Raw genomic sequence first — 25,764 nt, forward strand, 5'->3', positions numbered from 1 at the left:
ATTTTTCAAAGAAGGATCTCTAGGCAATATAAACAAAAGGTTTATATCGATCAGAGAACTTGCTCTGATACCAATTGTTGGTCCCAAGGGGATGGGTACAAGTCTAGAGGGGGGGGTGAATAGACTTGTATAAGATTTTGCAGATCTTTTCAACCTCTCGTGTGTATTGAACTTAGGATGTTTAGGTTCGATACCTCACGAGGTGAAGACAAAGTTTTATGCGCAGCGGAAATGTTATCCCCTTTTAGTTAGCACGAGTTTGAGTTAGTTCGAGAAGTGCGTTTATATGCAGTGCAATCGAGAGGTTAGCGAGAGATAAAAACAGTAAGTAAATGCAAGAGAGATTTTTAAGTGGTTCGGCCAACCCGCCTACGTCCACTCTTCTTCCAGAAACTCCCTGGAAGGATTGCACTAAAAACTTCCCTTATTTAGTACAATATTGAGCGCTTGAGCTTTGATCACGAAGCCCGCCTCAAGCCTCAGGTTTTTCGCCCCGCTTCTTGTTACTCCACCTCTCGAGCACTTGAACTTTGATCACCAAGCCCGCGTCAAGCCTCAGGATCTTCACAAGACAGCTCCCAGGTTACTCTACCTCTCCAAGGTCTTTCTCCCCGCTTCCAGCTACTCCACCTCTCGAGCACTTGACCTTTGATCACCAAGCCCGCGTCAAGCCTCAGGTTTCTTTCACTCGGACAGCTGCCAGGTTACTCCACCTCTCTTGCTTAATCCAAAGCAAGGTGTTTTTGGTTGTCACAGTTGAATGTAACAGGCTCCAATCTGACCACAAGCTATCGTTGAATCAACTTCGATGTAGAGCAGCTTCGGTCACCTTCTGGATGTATAACAGTTTAAGCTTTGTAACTCTCTTGAAACACTAAGATGTGTTTTCTCGCTGTTGTGAATATCAGGATGATATTCCAAGTTGAGCACTTGCACTTGAACGTTTTAGACAGACACTTCTTAAGAATTTCGAACCTCTTTTCTTTTTAACTCCTTTTTCTCTTTTTCCCCTTTTTTTTCTTCTGTGTCTTTACGTCCTTATATATGAGAGTAGAGGAATAATTCCGTTGGAGGGAAAATTATTCCGTTTGAAATTTGTCTCCCATGCTGATCATGGGTCTTGCATATTTTCAGCATATTTCATGGAGTGGTGATCTTGTAACTTGAACCTCTTTGTCTTGTAGTGAATATTCCATAGTTCACTTTTCTTGAGTCCATGCTCCAATTTTGTCTTTTGGTAAAAGTTACTCTTTTTATATTCCCATTATTCCTTGTTGTAGGGAATCAGACCACTTCAGCATTGGTGCACCTTTTGACCGTTTGTGGTGGAAATCTGACGTGTCATCCATTTCCGCCCATTTTGAAATCTTCACGTTCGGCACCTCTTCATTATTCCATCTCCATGATATTCTTCTTCTCCAAACTTTAAGTATGACCGTCATTCAGCTTTGTTGGAGAATTGTTAGTGTATCGAGACCAAGGTTGATATCTTGATCGCTTGATGTCTCGAACTCAAATATCGAGAGGTCTATCTCTCGAACTCTGTTTATGTCTCGAACTGGATAACTGTATCGAGAGGTCCTACCTCTCGAACTCTGCTTATGTCTCGAGACTTAGTTGATGTCTCGCAGACCCTTATTCCTCCAGTGTTGTCCCATGCCTTCTTCTGATCTGTCTATATGATTACAATACACGAGACTTCTAAGATGTTCAAACAAATTTACCTCAAGCTTAAATATTTTCCGAGTTGAGCTCAAAGTTACTCGGTTGTATTTTCGCTCTTGGTTTACTTGTCGAACTTACAGCGTTTTGCCTATGCGTCGAGACTCGGGGATTTCTACTTAACAGTTGGTATCATCAAAACCTATTACATGATGTTCCTAACAATAACCTTGACCTCAACCCTTTATATAGTTGCTCGACTGGCAACATTATGTGCTTCAAGCACCAGTGCAAAACCAATCAGACATGAATTAGGATTCTTCATCAACAACTAGTTGTGCTTCTTAGCCACAATGACTGCTAAACTCATCTTAGAATGCTTTTCATAATTTGTTGTCATGTACTGCTACTAGAGTACAAGGTTACTCGCATGAAAAAGTAGACATTGTTGGTTCCGAGAAGATGGGGTACAAGACTAGAGGGGAGTGGATAGACTTGTATAGATTTTTCAAATCTTTATCGACCTCTAGTGAATAGCAGACTTAGGATGTTTAAGTCCAACTTTTCACAAGTTAAAGATAGAGTTTTGTACGTAGCGGAAATGTTATCCCCTTTTAAATTAGCACAAGATTTGATCTATCGAGAGGTGATTAGATAATGCTATGCGATGCGAGAGGTAAGATAGTTAGCGAGAAATAAAAGCAGAAAGTAAATGCGAGAGAGATTTTTAAGTGGTTCGGCCAACACTGCCTACTTCCACTCTTCTTCTAGAAACTCCCTAGAAGAATTGCACTAACTTCCATTTAGTACAATATCGAGCACTTGAGCTTTGATCACCAAGCCCGCCTCAAGCCTCAGGTTTTTCACTCGCTTCTTGTTACTCCGCCTCTCCCGGGTTTTTCGCAAGACAGCCTCTAGCTACTCCGCCTCTTCTTACTTTCTCCAAAGTAAGGTGGTTGTGTTGATCACGGTTAATCTTCAATCTCCAATCTGATCAGTGGCTTGTCGTTGGATTTCACCTTTGCAAGAATAGCCTTGATCACCGTCTGGAATATGTATGATGTTAAGCCTTAGTAACTCTCTCAAACATTAGATGTGTTTTTCTCGCACTTATGAATATCTGAATGATATTCCCAGTTTAGCACTTTTCTTCTCGATCGCAAATATGATGTTCACTACTTAATCTTTCACCACACTTGTTCAATATATTTCGTTCTCCTTCTTTTTCTTTAGTCTTCTAGTGCCTTTTATAGAGAGTAGGGAATAATTCTGTTGGAGGTAGAATTATCTCGTTTGAAATCTTGATCCCATGCCGATTATGGGACTTGCATATGTTCTGCATGTTTCATGGAGTGGTGGCTTAGTAACTTGAGCCACTTTGTCTTTTAGTGGATATTCCATATTCCACTATTTTGAACATATTATCAGTTTTCTTCTTTTGGTTATCTTCCTTTTTTTTATATTTCCCACCATACCTTGTTTAAGGGAAAAGACCATGCTTTGTCCGGTGACCGTTTGTGGTGGAATCTGATGTGGACTTCTACTTGAGACACTTTGGAGCTTTTAATTCCTTCTCCCATGTTTTGATATTCTTCTCAATCTTTGGTGTCTCCTAACATTTTAAACTCCATGGTATTCTTCTTCTTCAAACTTGAATTAATTCATCAAGTTGAATTTTCGCAGACCCTTCGACCTCTCGAGCACATGTTGATGTCTCGACCACTCTGTCGATGTCTAAAGAGCCTGTCGATGTCTCGATCGTCTGTTGATGTCTCGAGACTTAGTTTATGTCTCCCAGACTCTTATTCCTACTGCGATATTCATTGATGTCTCGTGCTGACTTCTGATCGTTCTAAACTTATACTTACAACACGAAACTTCTAAATGTTCACTTAAGCTTACTTTGAGCCTAAATATTTTTCGGATTAACTTCATTTGCCCGGTTACATTCATGCTCTTAGTTTGCTTAGCGAACTTACAACTTTGAGTCTATTAATCGAGACTTAGGGGTTTTTCTAATACATTTGGTATCATCAAAACTATTACAAACAAACTTGTTTCTAACAATTTTCCCATTTTTGATGATGTCAAAACTTATACTTACTTTTATGGCTGATTTATCGAAAAAAAAAAACATTTTTAACTTTGGTTTTATTTTCAGCGCATAAGGTAAGTTTGACAAGTATAAATCTGAAATGCTAAGAACATGCAAACTCACACAACACCCCCAATAAAATGTCATCATATAAAATAGAATAGGAGTATTTTACAATGGAGTTTTATACTTAGCAGGATATAGTTACATTGATAAAACTGAAATAACAGCAGCATGAAATAATAGTTTGGTGAAGGTCACAAGAGCTTACTTCTTGTTTGTTTTCCTTTTCTTGTTGATAGCCTCTCGTGTCTTTGGGGGATCATTTTCTACTACAAGGCCAATGTAGTCTTCAGTAACGTTGATGCCTATAGTTTCTGAATGCTTCTCCAGCGTATTCTCCTTCAATCACTCCATCTCTCCACCAGTCAATGCACTCTCTTGGTAGCATGTTGCTGTGAGAAGAGATTCCTGTAATGGCAGCTAGATCATACAATAGTTGACCAAGTATTTCATCAGTATCTGACTTGGTGCCAAACTTGAAGTTTATCATCTTCTGATCTATTTTCTTCTCTTATGTTGTTTGTTGCTCTATTCTTCTTCTCTTCCTGTCCCTGTCCTTTTCTAGTCTTTTCTCCCTTTTCCTCAGCTTGTTTAATCCTTAAATTTTCTTCCCTTAGAAGCTCTTCTTGTTTCCTTTTGCTTAGCTTTGGTGGTCTGGGAGTTGGAGGAGCGAGACGTAGGACCGGATTGGGACTTTTTACTTTCTTCTTGCTTGCTAAACCCTCATTATCTTCCCCCTTTTTAGCATCATTTAACTGAGTAAAGAGGGTGGCAAAATCTCCATAAGGATTTGGAGCTGAGCAGGAATAAAGTTTGTCATATCTTCAAGTTTTTGGTGGGTAGATACGGCGAGCTCAGTCTTCGCCGACGGTGAATAGTGGCAGCGGTGAGCGCACGATTCCTCTCTCCTATTTTCGGCGTCCTGTGCTCTTCACGGTAGTGAGGCCAGCTCCGGCGGAATGGACGGTGTTTACAACAGTATAGACATTCTTAACGCCTGCTACATGAGAGGTCTAGAACATTTCTCCATTGTTGTTCAGTACAAGAAAAATGAAGATGATAAAATAATGGTGTTTTTTATGATCAGATTCAGGTTCGGAGTTGTTGGGCAGACCATGGCCCGATTGGTTAGAAAATTCTGTGTTAAAAATCTTTAAAATAAGAGAATATGAGAAATGAAGAAGTAGAGGAAGGTGAAGGTTAGTCATAGTATTTGGATTGATGAGAGTAGAACGCCTCATGCAATTACCACAAAAACTTGCAAATACTCACATGTTCTATATACAGTTATATATTTATTTTGTGTTTTGGAATAAAGAAATGAAATTTTTAGATTTGCCCTTACATCAATTAGATTTTAATCAATACGGCCACACACAATTCAAGGAATACATAGGATCATCCTTATAATTAAAGGATTGAATTTACCATTATAACACAATTAAGGAACTAAAAAGGTAAATTCTCATCAATTATATACGTAGTAACTAGTAACACATTAACACATGCCATATATGGAGTAAAATACACGTCGGAAAATGTTTAGTTTAAACAATGACATTGCTACAAGCTAACACGCAGCAGCCATTTATTGGCTAAACTAAACTAAATTTGAGTGTTATAAGAAATTGCTATTAAAAAAAAAAAAAAAACTCTTTTTTTTGGTTTATTTTTAACAATTTCTTATAATACTCAAATTTAGTTTTTTTTTTTTTTTTTGTTTAATAAAGAACTTATGTAGCTTTAAAATATATAAATTTTATTACATAAAACTAAAAAAATTAAATTATAAATAATTTGAATCAATCCTCATTATCAGTAAGTCAAGATGGAGAGGGAAGATGTAGGAACTGTTGGTGCATTCAATCTTTACCAAAAGAAATTACATCTTGTCTCTCTGCATCCCCAATTGAACTCAGGATTTACCAATTCTCTTAGGATAAGCCCACAGCTTAAACAGAGATTCATAATCAGAGTCTTCTAAATCACTGTCACTACTGCAAGATATGGGTACGGAATCGGACATTACATAGTCAACAATCTACAAAAGAAAGAGAAGAGACCAAATTAGTGGGGACTTTATTATTATCAATCCTAAATTGTAATGTTGTATGAACAATAACTTAGCTGAAATTATTTTACTTTTGTGAGAGTATAGAGGGATAAGAAAGTACCTGTTCAACTGAAACAGGCTTGACATAGTGATTCTTATTGTGTTTGTTGGAACACATGCCATTATTGAGCCAAACTACTGAACAACAGTAACTGCAGTAGCCCCTCTGAGATGTTAATACCATTTTTGATGACCTATCTGAATGTGAAAAAAATGAAACTAATGGTGAACGAGAAAGTTACATGGGCAGCAAATCAGATATAAATTAAATGAAGATCTATAAAGTTGCAACCATAAGACAGATAACGGGCGTCTCCACTCTCCAGGCACATATGCTTGCCTTTTTTTTTTTTTTAACCCTCAATTTATTAAGGGAACGCAAACAGTGGAACACGAAAAGGGGGGAAGGAAAGAACCCTCAATTTATGCTTGCCTATTTCAATACCATTTTATAGATTTCAGGTGTACCTTTATAAGCTCTCTTGAAAGCATTCTTCCAGTCAACACTAGTTGCAGTACTTGTTTCTTCTCGACATATGCCTTGCGCATTCTGGGCTGATGTACACCTACTACACTCCATGTCATTTGAGGAGTTAAGAGAAGTGCCAAAGAAATTGGTATATATTAATTGCCACAGATGGTTGTCACTAGCTGCTTCACTCCATGACCTGGCCATTTGCATGCAATTTAGGAAACTGCAGACTACACTCACACCCTTGGGACTAGGCTTGTGTATCATCAACAGACAAGCTATGAACTAATGCAAAAAAAAAAAAAAAAACAATGGAAGGGGCAACAGTACCGGCAGACTAATGCAGCAACTAACAGAGTTTGTAGATCCAAAAAATGGAACATGTGTGCAAGCACATCTTGAGGAAGTTGGATAGGACCTGAATGGCACCATAATCACAGTTAATCAGACAGAAAGTCCACATATTGAACACACAAAGCAGAAAGGGAGACCAAAAATTGAACTGACATCATTATCACTGTCCAAAAAATGTAAACATACCACCAATTTTATGATTAATATGATCTACCTTTAAACAAAGTACAGTAGTGATTCAAAAGTTTGCTATGATCTAGTAAGAATGGAATGTTAAGTATAGCACTTGGAGGAAAAGGGCTAAATTTCCTTTAAAAACTACCTTTTTCCTCACACTTTGCTTTGGCACGCCGCTTATGAGCAATGATGGCATGTTTAAATTCTTTAGTAGCAATACACCGCTTTTGTTTTGGCAATGTAGCCTCCACACTTTGCACAAGTGCATTAGCTGCTGATATGGAAGCTTGAGTCTGCATTCTAAAGTTAAAAAAGTTCAATAACAAGGCCTCGCCAAACATCTGCAACCAGAAGCAACTTTGGCAAGAGAGGAGAGGAAAATGCAACATCTACTACCGTACTACAACATCAAGGAATGCTGACACTGATATCAGCACAAACATTCTCAGAATTTGAACAATTCAACAAATGCTGCACAGGACAATGTAATCTTTTGGGACTCCATACGTGCCCATGTAATGGAATCAGTCCCCAGATTTTTTTCTTAACAAATCTTACTTCATTGATACCAAAACCTGCTAAGTACTAAGGACCCAAAAGTGGTCCAAGAAATACAATCCCAAAATTGATCTAAACCCAATTTGTAAGTATGCAATTTTGATCATGAATTTGATAAATCTCATCAAGATTACAGAATGCATAATCAGCATATCCAGGTTACGGGTTAAATAATCAGTTTAACAACATTACAGATTATTAAACATTCCTATTTCTACATGTATAGCACAAACATTGTAGCTAAAGTAAGCAATAATTTGAAATCCATACCACAATTTTTATTTTTTGCTTGGTAAATAAGATAAACCCTAATTAAATTAGTGAATTCCACAGAGAATTGATGAGAAAAGCAAGTGGATTAGGAGCAGAAGTTGGAGTTACTCGGGAAGGAGGCGAAAGGCGAGGAGAATGTCGTCGAAGATGAGGGATTGCAGATTCTTGGAGAATCGAGAATATGCATTTCGGAGGATTAGGCTCAGCTCATTGCAAACTATTGAGTAATGATAAGGGCGATTTAAGGCTTCCCTTAACCCTAGCCTTCGATATCTGGTCGCTTGTAATCCCTCCATTCTCCAATATCTCAACCTCAATTTCAAATTCCTACACAGCACCGCACTACTCTCTAGGTAAGAATTAAGATTACCTCCATTATATCATATCGGATGATAATCACATTTTTAAACAATTCAATACCCATTTCACATTTTTCCAACTAAATTTAACTACCATCCTTGTCGGAAATGTGTTCGTGTGTTTTTATTAACAAATACTCTTCCGTCTCATTTTATGTAGATGGTTCAGTTAATGAGGGTGACTAAAGTTATTTTTATTTTAATTTTTCATAATGTTAAGTTTCGTATTATTATTTAAATTTTATATATTTTAAAACTATATTAAAATACTATCGAACGCACAAAATCAAATTTAAAAATACTAAAGAAAATAAACAATGAAGAAAAAACTGATTTGACTAACGAATACTAAATAAGAAAAAGTAAAATGAGCTAAAGGGAATACTACTTTCCAACAGTTTTCATAATTACTACTCTATATTACGGAGTGGTTTACAGAGGTAATGTTATGTTCTCATAAAATATTACTTTCTAATATTCCATATATATTGTATTACTAGTATTTTATATGTGCGATGCTAAAAAATATATGTCTAATATTAATATTTAATTTTAAAATCTTAATTGTATTAAAATATCTTTTTAAAATAATAGTATATAATTACTTTTTAATTCATAGTTGTAGAATTTATATTATATTAAAAGTATAGTTAATAATTTGAGTAAATAATTATGGTATGATTAATATTATTAAAGTAAGAATATTAGATATCATAAATTACTAAATATAGTTAAGGTAACATTTAATTAAAATATAAATGAAACCAAACTTATTTCTTATATTACTCTAATATATAATGTCTAATTGTCTATATACATTAGTACCATTGCAGAAAAAATATTGTGTAGGCATGTGCAGGGTAATAATAATAATGGGAAAAAGATAACAAAAGTTATAACGATAGTGATGTTTTTGTCCAAAAAAAATTGTATGACACAACTCTTATGTTTTTTAAATTATTATATTAGATTTTTTTTTTTTGTATTTTACTATGACATGACTTTTTTTTTATTAACTCAAACACTGGAAGGACGAAAAGTGTGATTTTTCAATGAAGATATATATATATATATATATATATATATATATATATATATATATATTTGAAAGGAATGAAGAAATATATATACTTCTACCATTTTGTAAAAATTAAAACTTAAGAAGAAACAAAATTAGAGCATTGAAATTAAAATAAAAAATTTGTTACTCCGTATTACAAATTGTTTTTATGAGGTGTTATAAATCTTAGGTATTAAGTATGGACATTATTTCTATTGATTATGTAATGGTTGGAGATTTATGACTACATATGATTTCCGTTATAATTGTATGTATGTGTGTGTGTGTATATATATATATATATATTTGTATGAACAATATATTTCTTTTTTTGGTTTTAATATTTACAAAAAAAAAAAAATTATTTGATGAGAGTACATTAGTACATTACACACTCTAATTTCAATTTGTTTAGCTTATGATTACGGTTAATACAATTGTAAAATTGAAAGTTGAATAAACAAAAGCATTAACATAGTGTTGTTTTAATATGTTAAAGAGATAAAATAAAGTAATTCTTGAACTTTGGACCTTTGGTATATAAAAGCTCCAAGAGATACAAGGGGTTCCAAGAAATGAATTAATTACAATACCATTAATTTCACTCACAGCATAAATTTACACCACTCTATTTAGTATTTAGTGCAACTACATTGCATGCACATATCACATTGCCAGCAAATTCAATTAAGGTTTTTTCTCTCAGATTCCCAATCCCCCCATCTGCATTTCCAACAGACTATTTAGCATCATGAAAACACATAGATTCAGATGGGGCTATTAATTACTTTTTCTGTAATAATACAGTCTCAATTTCTCCAGCAGGAATGAATTAAGAAATGCAAGGAAACCTTTTGAGTATTATATTATACTCTGATGATGATGATGATTCACTGCAGATCGCTTCAATGCTAGTTCCAGAAAAAACCGAGGATTCAAGAGTCTGTGCTGTTCCATGTAAAGGGGAAGGGGCTTCGCGATTCAAGTTCGTTCTATGCAGCCAGGCCAGAAATCTTAAATATTGTTCCTTGCATCATAAGAATGTACCTCGGGACTCAAACTGTGTGTATCTGACAACCTAAAGGAAGTAAGACAGCTGTTGCTTCTTTCTTGAACCACCTTCCCCGTATAAGTCATTCCATTGCTTAAGCTCGCCCATTATGGATCCCTCAGAAGCAAAACTAGCGGCAACCTGCAATTGGAATGAACATGTTGAAGTTTAGCATGTTTTTAACTTCTTTACATCCGAAATCGATCGTGTTCTTGCATTGTTCTAGAATATCTAGCATTTCATTTCATTTCAAGAAATACTTTGTTGGAGAAATTATTGCAGGCTACATTACCTGATTCTTTGCTAGCTTCATATCTTCCATGTTCAAGGGTCTCAGTATGATAACTCTCTCCTCTGGCTGGTCATTCTTGTCCGAGGCATCTTCTGAGCTTTGCCCTTCTTCAGATTTGCGTTTCTTTTCCTTAAAGGAGACATTTTTTTGAAATTTATATCTTCTAATGCAGAGACGCAGAGTATAATAAAGCTGTAGTAGACAAAAGATGTTAATTGTAAATAGTACCATATCCTTCTCTCGCTCTTGCTGTATTAGCTCTCTGACGGGCCGATAAGCAGCCGTTATACACAGATTCTGTTTTCAACAACACCCAATGTCATTACTCATTAGTCATTGCCAGATGATAACAAGCTTATATTCATTATTACGAACCTTGAGATCGCTTCCACTATATCCTTCGGTCATGGTAGCAAGCTCCTTGAAATCAAGGTCTTCCACCTTTTCCTTTGCTAGAAGTGTTCTCAAGATCTTTTCTCTGTTCTCTACTGATGGTAGACCAACCATAATTCTGCTCAACAAAAAACAGGATTCTTATCTCCAGGCACCATAATTTAACTAAACAAAACCTTATTCTCACCATAATTGGCTAAAATCAGTACACTTTATATCATCTCTGAAGGAATGCACCACAATTACTCCACGAATGCACCACAAGGTCTCCACGGCGCATATTGTAGTGTGGTGCATTCATGGAGTAGTTGCAGTGCATCCGTCTACGCATGATGGAGGAATGCACTACATATTGGAGTAGTGTGGTGCATTCATGGAGTAGTTGCAGTGCATCGGTCTACGCATGATGGAGTACTGCAGTGCATTCCTCCAGTTTACACAGGAAGGGTAGTTCACAGCTGAGTGGGACCCTATATATATATATATATATATATATAATATATAGAAATAAAAAAGATTAGGAATGATTAGGAATGATTATGGCTGTACCTGCGTTCAAACCGCCTGATGATTGCTTCATCAAGATCAAATGGCCTATTGGTTGCTGCAAGAACAAGAATGCGCTCACCAGCTTTTGTTAATAATCCATCCCAATGAGCCATGAATTCATTTTTAATTTTTCTCATGGCTTCATGTTCTCCGACTCTTGTGCGCTGCCCAAGCATGCTATCAACCTCATCCACGAAAATAATTGTTGGAGAAACTTTGGCTGCAAGGGTGAACAAAGCTCGGACATTCTTCTCATCTTCGCCAAACCATTTTGATGTAATGGTTGACATTGACACATTTATAAAGCTTGCTCCAGCTTCGTTGGCAATTGCCTTTGCCAGCATAGTTTTTCCAGTACCAGGAGGACCGAAAAGCAATATTCCCCGGCAAGGCTTAAGAAGTCCACCATTGAAGAGGTCAGGTCTCCGAAGAGGAAGCATAACCAGTTCTTGAAGCGATTCTTTAATCTCATCCAGGGCACCGATATCTTCAAAAGTCACCCCAATCTCATTTGGAGGAATAACCTCCGGCCTTATGCGCTTTTCGAATTCATTGTCGGGAGGAACTTCCTGAGGTCATAACAACCAAAAGGAAGACATAATTTCTCAATTAAGCAACTCAAAGGAAATAAAGGCTGAGCCAAATTGTAGTTGGAATATGCACATTTAAGGATTAAAGAAGTGGGCTTACTGGGGCCTTTGGTGCTGGGAGACTTTCACCGTCCTTTTTCACCAGCGTAGCTGGCTTTTCAGTTTCGCTTTTGCTCTCAGATACTGGGTTTGACCCGATACCATTTTCTCCTTCAGTATCCTAATTATCAAAAACCAAATGCCATCACAACCCAATAGAAAGACTTACGATGGTTTTGAAAGCAGAATACCAAGATGCAATAATACCCACCTTTGATGATTCAGCATTTGTCTCCAATTTGAGAGAGTCTCTGCATCCACTTTTTCCTTCCTGGAATATGCTTAACCCATGGGACAAACTGTTCCATGGGCATTGTTGTAAATACAAGAAGCCAAGAAAAGGTATGGAACTAGAATAAGAGAAGAATCTATAATACGAAAATAATAGAGAATTAGGCATCTACCTCTTGGATGATATAACAAGCTTTCCATTTCGATATTCTAGATCCTTGTTATGCATCAGATGGAATGATATTGCAGAAATTACTATTTCCTCAATATAGTTACTCAGAACCATAGTATCTGCTTGACAGATTGATCCTAGATCATCACATTCAAGGTCATTTGCTGCAAGTACCTCGGCAATGTGGTTTTTATTGTCCTGAAACTGAATCATCTTCATATCCTCTTCAAGTTGGGCCTTCCAGGTTAGAAGATGGGTTTCATCTTCAGGTGGCCTTATCTCAATATTGTAGGGAAATAATAGACTGATTTTCTCATCAATTTCCCCATAATCCTCATCGTGCTCAAGCATCCGGGACCCAAGAACCAAGACCGACCCTGATAGTTTCTTCAGCATTCTGTCAAAAAGTTTGTAAAATCTCGGAGATTGAAGGTGTCTATCTATATCCCTGATGTAGAGAATGATGCACTTAGTTGCCGAGATTGAAACCAAAACCTGCAAATAGAATCTCGTCTTTGTTAACAGCATTTAAAATGTGTAACCGCAAAATACTCGTGAGACAAACAAAAGAAAGCCGCCCAGTAGCTTTGAGGGAAGAAATAAATTCATTACCTTGTAAAGCGACTGTAAGAGAACTTTTTCGTCAAAAACCCAGCTGTTGGATTGTTTTGAAGGAGCTAATAAATTAAAAACAAGAATCAGTGATATAAAATATTTGTTCTATAATTAGAATTCATCTTCAGTTCATTCTATTTAGCAATAAATGACAAAAAAAAACCCAATGGGGGAAGGCTAACATGTAACAAATTGACTAAATATTGCAGACGTGATGTAAACTTGAGAAACATGTTCAAAAGATGTGAAACTAGTAATGTTGCACTAAACCATACTAAGAACAGGATGAACATTACAGTTTGAAGCAATAGTAGATAGATGTCCAAATCCCGAGATGAATAAAATGCTCATTAGATTTAAAACTTATTATATTTGACAAATTATCTGGAATTGTAATATATGCAAGCAATACATCAACAAAAAAATATATATTTCATTCGTATCCAACCTGAAGTTGAATAGGAGGATTGTGAACTGATGCTACTGATATCCGAAGAGATGGAGGCATTTCTGCGATGCTTTAGAGGATTCTCCAGACCTTCAGCATTCCTATGATGCCCAAGGATTAAGGTAAGAATGGATAACAACCTATACAGCTTTAGTTCATTTATAAAGGGAAGCAAATAATCTACCTCGATTTAAGATCAACAGCACTGGTTTGCCTAGATAACATGCCTGAAAGGCAAGATGTGAGCATACATAGAAATTTAAATAAATAAAATAAATAAAATAAAAAAACCAAAAGATGCCGTGTTTGAAGAATAGATAGCTTTTTAGTCTACCTCCAGTAGACTCTTTTTCTGGAAGGATTGAGAAAGAACCAAGCAAATTGGACACGCATCCCAGTGTTACCTCCGAGATGGACCTCTTGGAAGACTAAAACGATAGAGATTCTAGGTCAGGTGTAATTCCAATTCCACTTAAGCAAAATGGTCTCATTTGCTACTGATGGAAATGAATCGGATTAATATACTAATTAAATACTCCATATTTTGTAAAACATAAAGCAGATGAATGCCATAGTGCCTTTTGAATTCAAAAAGATGAAACATGAATGCACATGGAGAAATTATGCTGATTAAAATAATAAGACCAAGTAAAATAGTCCTTACAGGCACTCTTTTGGTAACACCATACTTGCACTGAACCTGTGGGCAATTAACCGATGAAACAAAACAAGAAAAGTATGAGTAGATGGGTCTAATAAGATAATTGGTACTCGAAAAGAATTGATTTTACAGACAATAACCTTCAGCGAAAAGTCAGATATATCCAGTAGTATCAATTTTGCTTTGAAATGATGAGCAAGAGCCTTTGCAAGAGCTTGCTGGCAAGGTTCTGCAAATATATGAAAAATCAATCAGAGAAGTAGATATATAGAGCAATGGAAGCCACAAAAACTGCAAGTTCTTGATGAAGGATTCATACCAGCCGGCCCTGAAAGCAATATAGCCCTACTAGCAGGCGAGAGATTTCGAGTGTGTCTAGACATATCCATGTGATTTAGATGAACATATGCTGCACTTGTCAACAGCACCCGCAACCTTTCACTGCAAAGCCATAAAATTGTTGGGACAACATAACTAACAACCTTAAAAAAACCAAAGGCTTAGTACATCAAAATCTTGAAGTGATGGGGAGTGGAAGAACTTAATTGGCAAACAAAATCTCATGGAAATGGACTAAATGTTTGGAAAGTCAATTTAAGACATATGCTGAGTTCAAGAAACACTCTGCGCTAAAATTACAAGAAAGAAAAAAATGCAAGAAAAGGAAATTAAAGAAGATTACCCAAAGAGAGAAAAACTCAACAAAATAATTCGATTTAAAAAAAAAAATCTAGAATAAGAATATTCACTCTATCAAAAGTTGTGTCTTCTACTCTTTGATCAGCTAAACATCTCAGACTGAATATCACCCAAACAAAAAAAAAACCAATAGAATTAGATTATCCACGAGATTAAAGGACTGCCCTGTGCTCTGCTAAACATTTCAAACTTGATTTGACACACCAAACCCATAAAATCAAAAGAAACTGAGAAATTGAGAAACAATAAAACGCCATGTGCGTCAGGGCTTGCCTGAGGTAGTAGGGGAAGTTTTCGAAGGAAACGCCGGTATCCTTGCCGTCACGGACGAGGCGGCGGAGCTCGAGCTCGATTTGGTCGGCGGAATTGGTGGCGCCACCGGAGCCTGTCCATTTGCTGACGGCTTGCCCTGACGCCAATCCCAAACCCACCCCAACCCCTACGCTCAATGCCGATATTATTAAGCTCTTCTGCTCCATAGCTGCGGATCCCAAACCCCGGAAATTCTATACTATATGTATGTATATATAAAGAAAGGGAAATGCGCAAACAGGAAAATGGAGAAGAATAAGAAGGAAAGGGGAGCGAAAAGTGCGTATATCCCAATGAGACGTATGTTGGGTGGATTCTGTGCTTATTTAATAATTTAGAATTAATTTTGTGATGATAGGTTGACAGGTCAGGGATGGAAGACGAGCAAGTTGCCTCCTCGCTGTATGGTTTTTTGTGTTTTGATGGCCCGTACAAAATATACACTCACTCACAATTCTCTCTCTCTCTGTATCTATCTGTGTCCACCATCTCCGCGAATATATATAGGCGCAGGCGAGCCAATGGGGGAGGAGGACCAGTGCTGGCGGGCAAGCAAATTTACTTCTTCGCCTTTTTGACTCATCACCTATTGACTCGCGTCTACGCTTTGTTTTTCCTTTTTTTGATTTTTCCCCCCTTTTTAAGCCTTGTTCATTTTGGTTTTCAACAAGGAAAAATATTACGGAGTGATTAAAAACTCATATTCTAAAATGGAAATGGAACTTAGTAGATCTAAGTCAAGTGAGTAAGAATTCGTTAAATCAGCTTCGATACGTTAAATTCGTAAAATCCGCTCTCATTCCATCTACATCCACTTTGGGTGAATGGGATGCGAATTCATTTAATACCCGTCATTATACCGTGAATCATGGTCCACAATGCATTCTGAATCCTGCACGATGACTGATACTGCAGTTGTGTTGAAAGGAAACTGCAGTTGCCCGGAACAGAGGCCGTTTCATTCGTCTGGAACTGCAGTTGTATTGAACTGATACGGCAGTTGTGTTAAATTAATAATGCAGTTGTGTTGAACTGATACTGCAGTTGTGTTGAACGGATGAAACGACCTCTGTTCCACGCAACTGCAATTCCCTTTCAACACAACTATAGTATCAGTTCAACACAACTGCAGTATCAGCCATAAGCATGGTCCACAAATGCATTGTGAACCATAATCCATAGTATAAGTTGCAATTTAATACATATTCGCCACTAGTAGATTGAAACAAATGTGACTTTTCAAAATTCATTGTGTCCAATCCACTATGCTAATCCCCTCTCTCTCTACACTCACCAGTGAGCTAATGAAATTATAATTCAATTTTAATTTTTAGTTTTTTTACACTTAACATAAGGGGTGTGTTTGGTTGGTGGGTTTAGGTATAAAAAATGGGTATGAAAGTGATTGCTAATGTTTGGTTGATAGGTTTTGAGAATGTTACTATGGATTTGGAATACCTCATTAATGAGAAAATCTATATCCTTATAAAATAAGGGTTTCATTTCCCTTCCTTATTTCTTCCCCAATTATAAATAATCATTCTCATTCCACCCAACTACTAAACATGTTAAATGCTTTCACCAAAACCCATTACCCTTACCAAGTATTTGATATCCATTCCCATTCCGATTCACATGTGCGAACCAAACGCACCCAAAGTTTTAGTTATCTCTTTCACAATTGTCGTTTTCGACTTTCCCGCCTACTTCATTCTTCAAATCATGTTTTTTTTTTCTTCACGGCTTCACAATCACAAATTCAACACCAAGTTGAATATGAATAAAAAAATTGAAAATGAATGACGATTTGTAATTTAAATTGTCTGAATTTTTAATTAATTATTTGTAATTTTTTAATAAAATGGGATATTTTGTTGTTTTATCTAATGAGCGCTTGAAAATTTGTGGTTTTGATTTTTGATTCTTGAAATCTTGTATATAATTTATTTTATTTTAAAACTTAAAACACCATATTCAATCCGCTAAATCTGCCATTAACTGTTCAAATTGGATTATATTCGCACTTATAGTGGATGAGATTTTTCAAATCCACCTTTAGTGGATTGGATGCAAATTCACCCCAAATCCTCTCGAATCAGCTCTGTGCTCAAGTCTAGTAAAACTCATTTTGAGTGGCCTATGGTGGGTGTAACCCAAAACATTTTTTTTTTTAAATACAACTGACCCTATTATATTGTTAATTTAATTTAACTTCTAGATTTGGCAAGCCCATTGAACAATATATATTGTTTACTTTGGCAGGTCTATATATTCACCCTGTTGATTAATCATGTTAGTTTAATTTAACTTCTAGCTGGGTTGGTTAACATGGTTATTGATCATGTTGATTAGTCTTGTTAGCTTAGATTAACTTCAAGAATTCTACAAGTGAATAGTGAGTTGTTTGTGATAGTGGTTGGAGATAAGTTTTTTTTAATCTTTTAAATTGTAAATTGTAAATCCAATAAACTAAGTAAAAACACGGTTTGGAGTAATGTTTTAAATTTCAATTGATTGGTGTCAATCAACTAAGACAAATCGTCATTTACTAAATACTCATTTTAACTTATTGTCAAAGTTAATAAGTCAAATTTGATCAAATCAATTAGAAAATAACTTATAAGTCATTTTCCAAACACCATATTAATTTGATACAGTCATATTGAGTATCACAATCACCATTTATTATACAATATAATAATATTTGATGCAAATGGGCAAATGGCTGTCTTTCCCAATAGCTATCCATCTATGTATACACTACAGTACTACACATATAGAAACAGAGAAATTTCTTCTACGTTATATTGAGTTTTCCACTTTCCCCTGTTCTAAGTTTCTTCACCTCCAAGTATCGTAGGCATCTGCCCATTAACAATGTACACAAATTTATTTGCTTCAATAAAAAGATATAAGAAAAGATTGTCTTTTTAGATTGTAATTTTCCAAGATATGTTATATTTTATTTAATAATATATTATAATTGTCATGAGTAAAGTTATATTCACCTCTATTTGATTGGTTCATTTTACATTTAATTAATAAGATTTTTTTTTAAATACTGAATGACGCCGGTTCATTCACATTAGCCAATAAATTAATAAACAAAATTAATTGACTAGTGAGGAGGTGAAATTAATAGTGAAAAATTGCATTTTGAATGTTTTATGGAGATGTTGAGTTTGACACTTTTGAAATCGGAGTAAGAACTAAATCACCTTTAAATGAAGTAACGTCATATCTCAACCTAACAGAATAGTGAATGGGTAAATTACGGTAACTTAGAAGACCCATTATGTGAGACTACCTGTGCTTGGTGTTCACGGAGCCCACCATAATGGCTAAAACTCTCGCACTGCAATTGTTAGGGCTCGATCATGTGTCATTGCTTACAATCTACTACTCATAAACTAATTGAGGTGTCTATGCATGCCTATGTTCCATATCTTACTATTATTATTTTTTTCACAATCTAAGGCATCGTGTGGAAGTTAGGATCATATTTTCATATCTTTCAATTAAGAATCATGCTAGAAACCTTTATAATTACTCCTTACTAACCACCTTAACATATCATTGCATAGATTCGTTATTAACTCAAGATATAATAGTCAATTCAATAGTAATTCATGAAAATAAATAATTTCTATTTAAAAAATATGAAAATGACTAATAAAGAATGATAATTGTATAGGTGGAAAGCATTTTTCTTCCATTAATACAAACAAATTTAGTGATAAATACAAACATATTTTTTAATCAAGTATTTACTTTTGATTCACATGGCTAAACCAAAAACTCTTTATACTTAACTATAACTATATAGGTTAACCATTCTTACTATAAATTAATTATATAAAATCACATCTAATGAAAAAAGATTTGCCAATATAATATCGCCCCTAAAAATATATAATAATATCTTCTATGAGCAACTTTTTCCTTCCTTTAAATAAACTTTTATTTGGTAAGAAACTAATTATGATAATGATATGAATACAACTTTTGCAATTTGTGTTACAATGTCGACATCTTACAAATTTTCATATTTTTATTTTTATTTTTATTTTATTTTATTTATTTATTTACAAGAAGCTCAGGGTGACAAGTTCAAAATCGTCATTCGAATTTACCTACTCAATTTTAAATGGAAATCATCATTTATATTAGTTATTTTATTTTTAAATAAATTAATATTTTATTAAATGATATAGACTAGATTTGGTAAAAATAAATTAATACAAGTAACAATTTTCTTTAAACATGCATATAGCCATATATAGTTCGCTTAGGAAATTTCTACTTTATTTTAATCATTTATACCAAATCTAGCTTTGAATAATTAATATGGTTTATAATAAGTATTAAAATGGCTAACATTCATTAATTACTTAGGAATAGATTTATGTTGCATTAATCAAACAATGTAATTTAGGATAAAATTCGATTTAAAAATATCAAGAAATATATCGTTACTATTTACTAATTAACTTATTAATAGAATCATAAAGAATCAAAAGTTAATAAATAATAATAATAATAATAAGAAATAAATAAATAAATAAGAATAAAGTCAAGCCGTCATGACTTTTGGTGAACGGTTGGTAAAGCTCAAACGCACATGCTTTGCTTCTTCGTAGGCTTTATTTGTTTTTTTGTTTAGGTTGCGCTTTACACGCCACTTCCTGCCTACATACACTGCTGCAAACGTGCTACTACTAATAACCCTTTTCATTTCTTTCCTCTCTTCTCTTCCCTTCCCTTCTTCTTGTCTTTTGGCTTTCAAAAGTCAACAGGAAATATAGTAAAACACATCAACTTAACCCATTGTATTGGGAGGGAATTTAATTTTTCCATGTATATATATATATATATATATAGGTCCTTAATCAAGTGAGAACCATGTCCCAGGTGAAAACGTGAGGACAAATCTAAACTATTGATCTAGTAAATCTAACGGTTGAAATAAACAAAATGTTATAATATTTATGAAAATGACCCTGCTCGTTTTAAAAGTTTATAATATTTATAAAAATGACCCCGCTCATTTTTTAGTTGATTTCTCGTCCATCAGATTTTACAGATCAATGGTTTGGATTTGTCCTCACGTTCTCACTTGGGCGCATAGTTCTCATATGATTAGGATTATATATATATATATATATATATATATATATATATATATTCATTCATTTTTTTAAGTGATATATAGGTGATATATAGACAATCAACTTGTATTTTGTTTTGTTTGTTGGTTGGACTGAATTTATTGTCAGAAATTATGCTAATCACTTAGTATGAATAGCATAATTTCTTGACAATAAATTCAGTCCAACCAACAAACAAAACAAAATACAAGTTGATTGTATAGATCAAATTCATAAAAGGGTAAGCCGAAATATATGTTCAATTGTTAAAAAAAGGACTCTTAAGTTTCAACCCCAAACTTAAGGGGTAAGGGTCCCTTATGTCTCCTGTCCTGAAGACTTCTGAGGGAGGTAAATCACAGAATGTGCTTTGGTGGCGTAGCGTTACGGGTTTTTGTACTGACTCAGACGTTTAATCTAATTCCTTGCGAGATTTGACCCTGAGTACTCGTTGAATATTACTCCAAACTCAACCTTTCACCCACCAAGTTACTCAGGGATACAAAAAGAACTCATGATTCTATGATTGGCGAGACCCTGTGGAGTTGCTCTAATTGTATTAGGAGTGTCACATTCCTAATGTAATGTTGTTAATGTATAAGATATTGAGTTGTATCATACCGTAACTAAGAGATGCAATATACATTTATCATGCCTCAAAAGGGATGGTCAAGTGGATAAAGTACGAGCTTTATACTTAATGGTCATAAATTTGATTATTGCCAATGCTCTCTTTGTCAACCTCATCACACGTGATCTTTCTAGTGTGATTTACTTATTATATATAGTTGTTTAATTACATCCTTGGTTAATGACTACATTTTCTGCCGTCATAAAAAAATTATTTCATTAGGTAAACCGTAAAAGTGTAAAACTACACAATATTATGTATTGTACAACAATTTCATTAATCTTGAGACCATATCAATTTATCATAATTCATTATCGAATTAAGATATTAAACTCTATAGTTTGTTATTGAGAAAAAATTGACCAAAAAAATGTTGGTAGTCAAAAGCTAGTCTTTTTAAGAAAGAAATCATTTTGAAGCAACGAGCAATGAATTGCAGAAAACTTCACAGAATTGAATGGTTGAACATTGAACTACGGCGCTGGCAGGAGCCGCGCCGCCGCTTGGAGCAATGGTCAAGTGGACGTTATGTTATTATCACTATACGAAGAACAACATGAGCTTTGCGACTTGGAATCATGAGGAAAAAAAACTGGCGTGATAACTATATATAAGAGCATTTAGCCGCCAATCTCAGTAATGTCGACGGATGTGCCTCTTTTGACATATTATGGAATATTTGTTTTGGAAAACAAAAATATTGATAAAGTCCTTTCATATTATAAAATAATATTCAATTGAGTCTGTTATATATATAGGCAAATTGTGTTAATCATATTCAGTGTCATTATGTATTTCACAAATGATTGTATAGACCATGATTAGAAACTATTATCTACAATACTCGATAAAACCATGTATATATACTACATATAATGGTATTGCATACTATTGGTATTGCGCAAATTATACTGTGGACTATGGTCATGGCTGATACTGCAGTTGTGTTGAACTGATATTGTAGTTGTGTTGAACTGATACTGCAATTGTGTTGAAAGGGAACTGCAGTTGCGCGGAACAGAGGTTGTTTCATTCGTTCAACACAATTGCAGTATCATACGGATAAAACGGTTTCTGTTCCGCGCAACTGCAGTTCCCTTTCAACACAACTACAGTATCAGTTCAACACAACTGCAGTATCAGTGATGGTACATGGTCCACAGTATAACGACTGTTGGTATTGATGTTAATTAAAATTATAATTTTTTATATAATTTTAAATTTTACATAATTTTTTTGACTTTGTCGTCACTGACTAAAAATAATGTCTTACAATTATGAGATGCTAATATAATTATCAGATATGCTAACAAGCCTAGGCTATATCAATGCTTCAAAATCTTAGACACCAAAACCATTGGGACCAATTGAATCGGTGCAGGCAACGAAGCTACATGTATAGTATAATCCTTAGTATCAAAGTAGTCTTGCAACTTAGCAGCCACGACAGACAAAAGGGAAAAAAAAAAGGTTAAAAAGTGTTCACCCAAAAAGAATGGTGTTTTTGAAACATTGGGTTCAAACTTGGAATAAAGAAAACTTAATTTTGATTTGTTGGTCACAGCACAATATGAAAAAGGAACCTCCCAATTGGATCCTCAAATTTTATACAAATTTTATACTGATTACTTTTCTTGTAAAGTGAACTTTTAGTTTGATGCGTCAGTGGGAGATTTGTGAGCCATTGCCAATTCGCCATGTTAACTACAGAGTGGGTTCATATTCTAATTAAAAGAAAGACGTGGCTTTATCGCTTTAATAACCAAAAAGAAGACCATGACCTCTTTTTGTTTTTTTTTTTTTTTTTTTTTGTTTTGTTTTTTTTTTTTTTGTTAGAGCACGAAATTTTTTTTGAGTTTGTAGGCCTTAATTATGGAAGACATCTTTAGTCTGTACCATATTCAGATTAATCTATATTCGCACCGGATCAGTAGTCTAATTAAGGGGTAAATACTAACCATATTGACCAATATATAAAATAATAAATAAATTAGTTAGACATGATTTATATATAAATTCTTTTTGCATATAATTTATATATAAATTCTATGATGCTATATATGAAATTATAATTATGTGATTTATAAGTGATATAATTGTGGAGAGTATAAGTGTATAATTTCGTTAAATACAAAATATAGTAAAAACAACGTTACATAAAATCTAAAAATTGATATATTTTAAAATGCCTTTTACTATAATACATCTTTTTAAAGATGGAAAAAAAATTCTTATGTTGTTTGCTATATTAATTATTCTTTTTCTTTTCTTTTTTGTGTGATGAGGGAAACCAACAATCACTACATGAGAATGTGCATTAGGTAAACGCTTCTCCACCGCACTAGTATAGGCTTTAGTGGGAGGATGTTGGCAAGAATTAAACACGTGACGTTCTAATATGTGAATCATTCTCCACTCACTCGATCACCCCTTAGCATGTATATGTGTGTAGTACAGTTTAATTAGAACAATACCAAATATACGTGTGATATTTAAAAGAAAATACTACATGAACTCTCAATTTTACTCCCAATTTTTGTACTTTATATACTCAAACTATTGATGTTGACACTTTCCTTGAGATGTAAATGATGAATATATCTTGTCACATCGAGAAATAAAAGCTAAGTAAGAAAGTAGACACTTATGATTTATACTTGATACTGGCATGGAGTTCTAATGATGTCTCACTTTCCTTCCTATGGTGCACTATGATATTTATAGGAAAACAGCTCTTTTATGCTTTAGTTATGCATTTTCTTCGAATAATAAACTTAAAGTTGTTATTGTTAAAAATAAGAAAAACATTTCTTCAGTGTGTTGTGATTCATAATCTAACAATTGAAGTTCTCATGTAGTGCTATGCTAATGTTTGTAGAGTATGTCAAAGTTCCTCCTCCTGAGAAGATAATAGTGAAGTAGTCTTAGGGCGGTATAGCCTCTAACGTACGTGATTATGACCCTAGAGTGATTCAATCCATGTCTATTTCACCTCATTCAGAATGTGTCGGTTGTGATTTTTTCTTTGTTTGGTCACTTCTCATTCAAAAGGTGTTAGTTGGGTGTTCATCTCAAAAGGCTTTTATATATTAGTACTATGTATTCTATTCACATTAGAATTTCTTCTCCCTCTCACTATATTATTATAAATCTAGACCTGACTAAGACTAATCCTTGTACTTTTATAAATACATCTATTCCTGTATTTTGTAAATTGTATTGATCTATAATAAAATTTTCTCAGAATTAATGTTCTCATCTGGTATCAGTAGACTTAACGCTCCATGGCTGCCAACCCTATCAACACTGTTGCTGCCACCGACCCAGAAGCCAACATTGTTGCTGCCATCGACTCGGAAGCCGTACGGGTGATGATCGGCGAAACCACCTCATCCTCTCGCACCTTCTCAAATTGTGTTTCTCTAACCTAGCTCTAATAAATACCCTTCAGACAACCAATCACTTTATCTCTATTAAACTTACTTCATCAAACTATATTTTCTAGAAGACTCATTTTGTTTTCTTTCTCTGCAGTCAAAACCTCAGTGGATATGTTGATGGCACGTTGTCGTGGCCGACTTCGTTTATTCAAGCTCCGGATGAGTTTTCTGTTGTAGCCAATCTTGCGATTGAAAATTGGGTCTGATTCTTATATCTTGTCCATGCTCATCTCATCTTGGTCCGATGAAATTATGTATGTTGCAAACTTGCAGTGGGACATGCCACATCCCGGGCCCTATGCCAAGCTATTGAAGCTGCATTTGGGTCCTCTTTTCGGGCACGACCTCAAAGTTTCCTTAGTTAGCTACAATGTTTGCACCAAGGGGATTCCACTATAAGTGAGTATATTGGCAAAGCCAAGGTTTTAATTTGACTTCTTGTAAAAGTTAGTCGACCAATTGGTTTGGATTAATAGAATCTTTATCTGTTCAAAGGCCTCCCCGCCTTGAGTACCGTGCGATGGTGATCACTAAGGAATCCGTGACTATTGATTAACTCAATGAATATCTCACCGCACATCTATTTATCTACGCTAATGATATCTCTTTAACCACTCCCCTGGAGCCACTAACAAAACTTGTTTCCCAACGTGAACCATCCACTGCCTCACAACCAAAGCGCACTGCTAATCAACATCATGGTCGTGGTCATGGTAGTAGAGGAGGCCGAGGTTGTAGACATAGTCATGACTACGCTCCAAAATGTCAAATCTGCAACAACTTTGGTCATTATGCCCTGCAATGCTATAAGAGATATTCAGGAGCCTCGATCCTCAAGCAAATATTACCTATGCTGATGATCTAGCAACTTCTCCATTATCTTAGAACTGGCTCCTAGACACCAATGCTACTCATCATGTCACCCCAAATTTCTCTTCACTACAACAAGTGGAAGAGTACACGGGGAATGACACCCTTCGAGTTGGTAATGATACAAGTTTGATTATTTCTAGTATTGGAAACACTTTTATATCATCTCCCTTGCATTCCCTTCAAACACAAAATGTGTTACATATTCCTACCATGACCAACTCTCTTCTATCTATCAAACGTTTTGCTAGTGATAATAATGTTTTCTTTGAGTTTCATCAATATTTTTTTTTGGGTTTGTGAAGGCTCTCACCACCAACCAAGTTCTACTTAAAAGGAGAAAACTGAGGGGGGGGGGGGGGGGGGGGGGGGAGGGGG

General features: G+C 34.9%; 2 protein-coding genes across 2 annotated transcripts; both read right to left on the minus strand.

The window, feature by feature from the left end:
• Positions 1 to 5,560: 5,560 nt before the first annotated feature.
• On the minus strand, positions 5,561 to 8,201 carry LOC116013869 (F-box protein At5g52880). Its single transcript, XM_031253827.1, has 6 exons — positions 7,876 to 8,201; positions 7,082 to 7,236; positions 6,736 to 6,823; positions 6,402 to 6,601; positions 5,995 to 6,131; positions 5,561 to 5,861 (listed from the first exon to the last, which is right to left on the minus strand). Exons 1-6 carry the CDS (start codon positions 8,061 to 8,063, stop codon positions 5,736 to 5,738), a joined length of 894 nt encoding a protein of 297 aa, XP_031109687.1. The 5' UTR covers positions 8,064 to 8,201; the 3' UTR covers positions 5,561 to 5,735.
• A 1,497-nt stretch (positions 8,202 to 9,698) lies between these two features.
• Positions 9,699 to 15,774, minus strand: LOC116013346. The gene is made up of 16 exons (XM_031253038.1): positions 15,260 to 15,774; positions 14,607 to 14,728; positions 14,428 to 14,516; positions 14,291 to 14,326; positions 13,961 to 14,054; positions 13,811 to 13,853; positions 13,627 to 13,727; positions 13,176 to 13,240; positions 12,565 to 13,058; positions 12,372 to 12,459; positions 12,162 to 12,281; positions 11,472 to 12,040; positions 10,905 to 11,040; positions 10,758 to 10,826; positions 10,530 to 10,658; positions 9,699 to 10,378 (listed from the first exon to the last, which is right to left on the minus strand). The coding sequence occupies exons 1-16, from the start codon at positions 15,463 to 15,465 to the stop codon at positions 10,265 to 10,267; spliced, it is 2,475 nt and encodes an 824-aa protein (XP_031108898.1). The 5' UTR covers positions 15,466 to 15,774; the 3' UTR covers positions 9,699 to 10,264.
• Positions 15,775 to 25,764: the final 9,990 nt, after the last annotated feature.

Source organism: Ipomoea triloba, chromosome 3, assembly GCF_003576645.1.
Source record: "Ipomoea triloba cultivar NCNSP0323 chromosome 3, ASM357664v1".
NCBI classification, from domain to species: domain Eukaryota; kingdom Viridiplantae; phylum Streptophyta; class Magnoliopsida; order Solanales; family Convolvulaceae; genus Ipomoea; species Ipomoea triloba.

Coding starts and splice junctions, on each gene's coding strand:
- LOC116013869 (XM_031253827.1), bottom strand. CDS start 8,063: ATGGAGGGATTACAAGCGACCAGATATCGAAGGCTAGGGTTAAGGGAA. Junction 6,824..7,081: donor AGCAAAGTGTGAGGAAAAAG/GTAGTTTTTAAA, acceptor GGTGCCATTCAG/GTCCTATCCAACTTCCTCAA. Junction 6,132..6,401: donor TTTCAAGAGAGCTTATAAAG/GTACACCTGAAA, acceptor TTTCACATTCAG/ATAGGTCATCAAAAATGGTA.
- LOC116013346 (XM_031253038.1), bottom strand. CDS start 15,465: ATGGAGCAGAAGAGCTTAATAATATCGGCATTGAGCGTAGGGGTTGGG. Junction 14,517..14,606: donor ATTGCTTTCAGGGCCGGCTG/GTATGAATCCTT, acceptor ATATATTTGCAG/AACCTTGCCAGCAAGCTCTT. Junction 13,728..13,810: donor GCTGTTGATCTTAAATCGAG/GTAGATTATTTG, acceptor TGGGCATCATAG/GAATGCTGAAGGTCTGGAGA.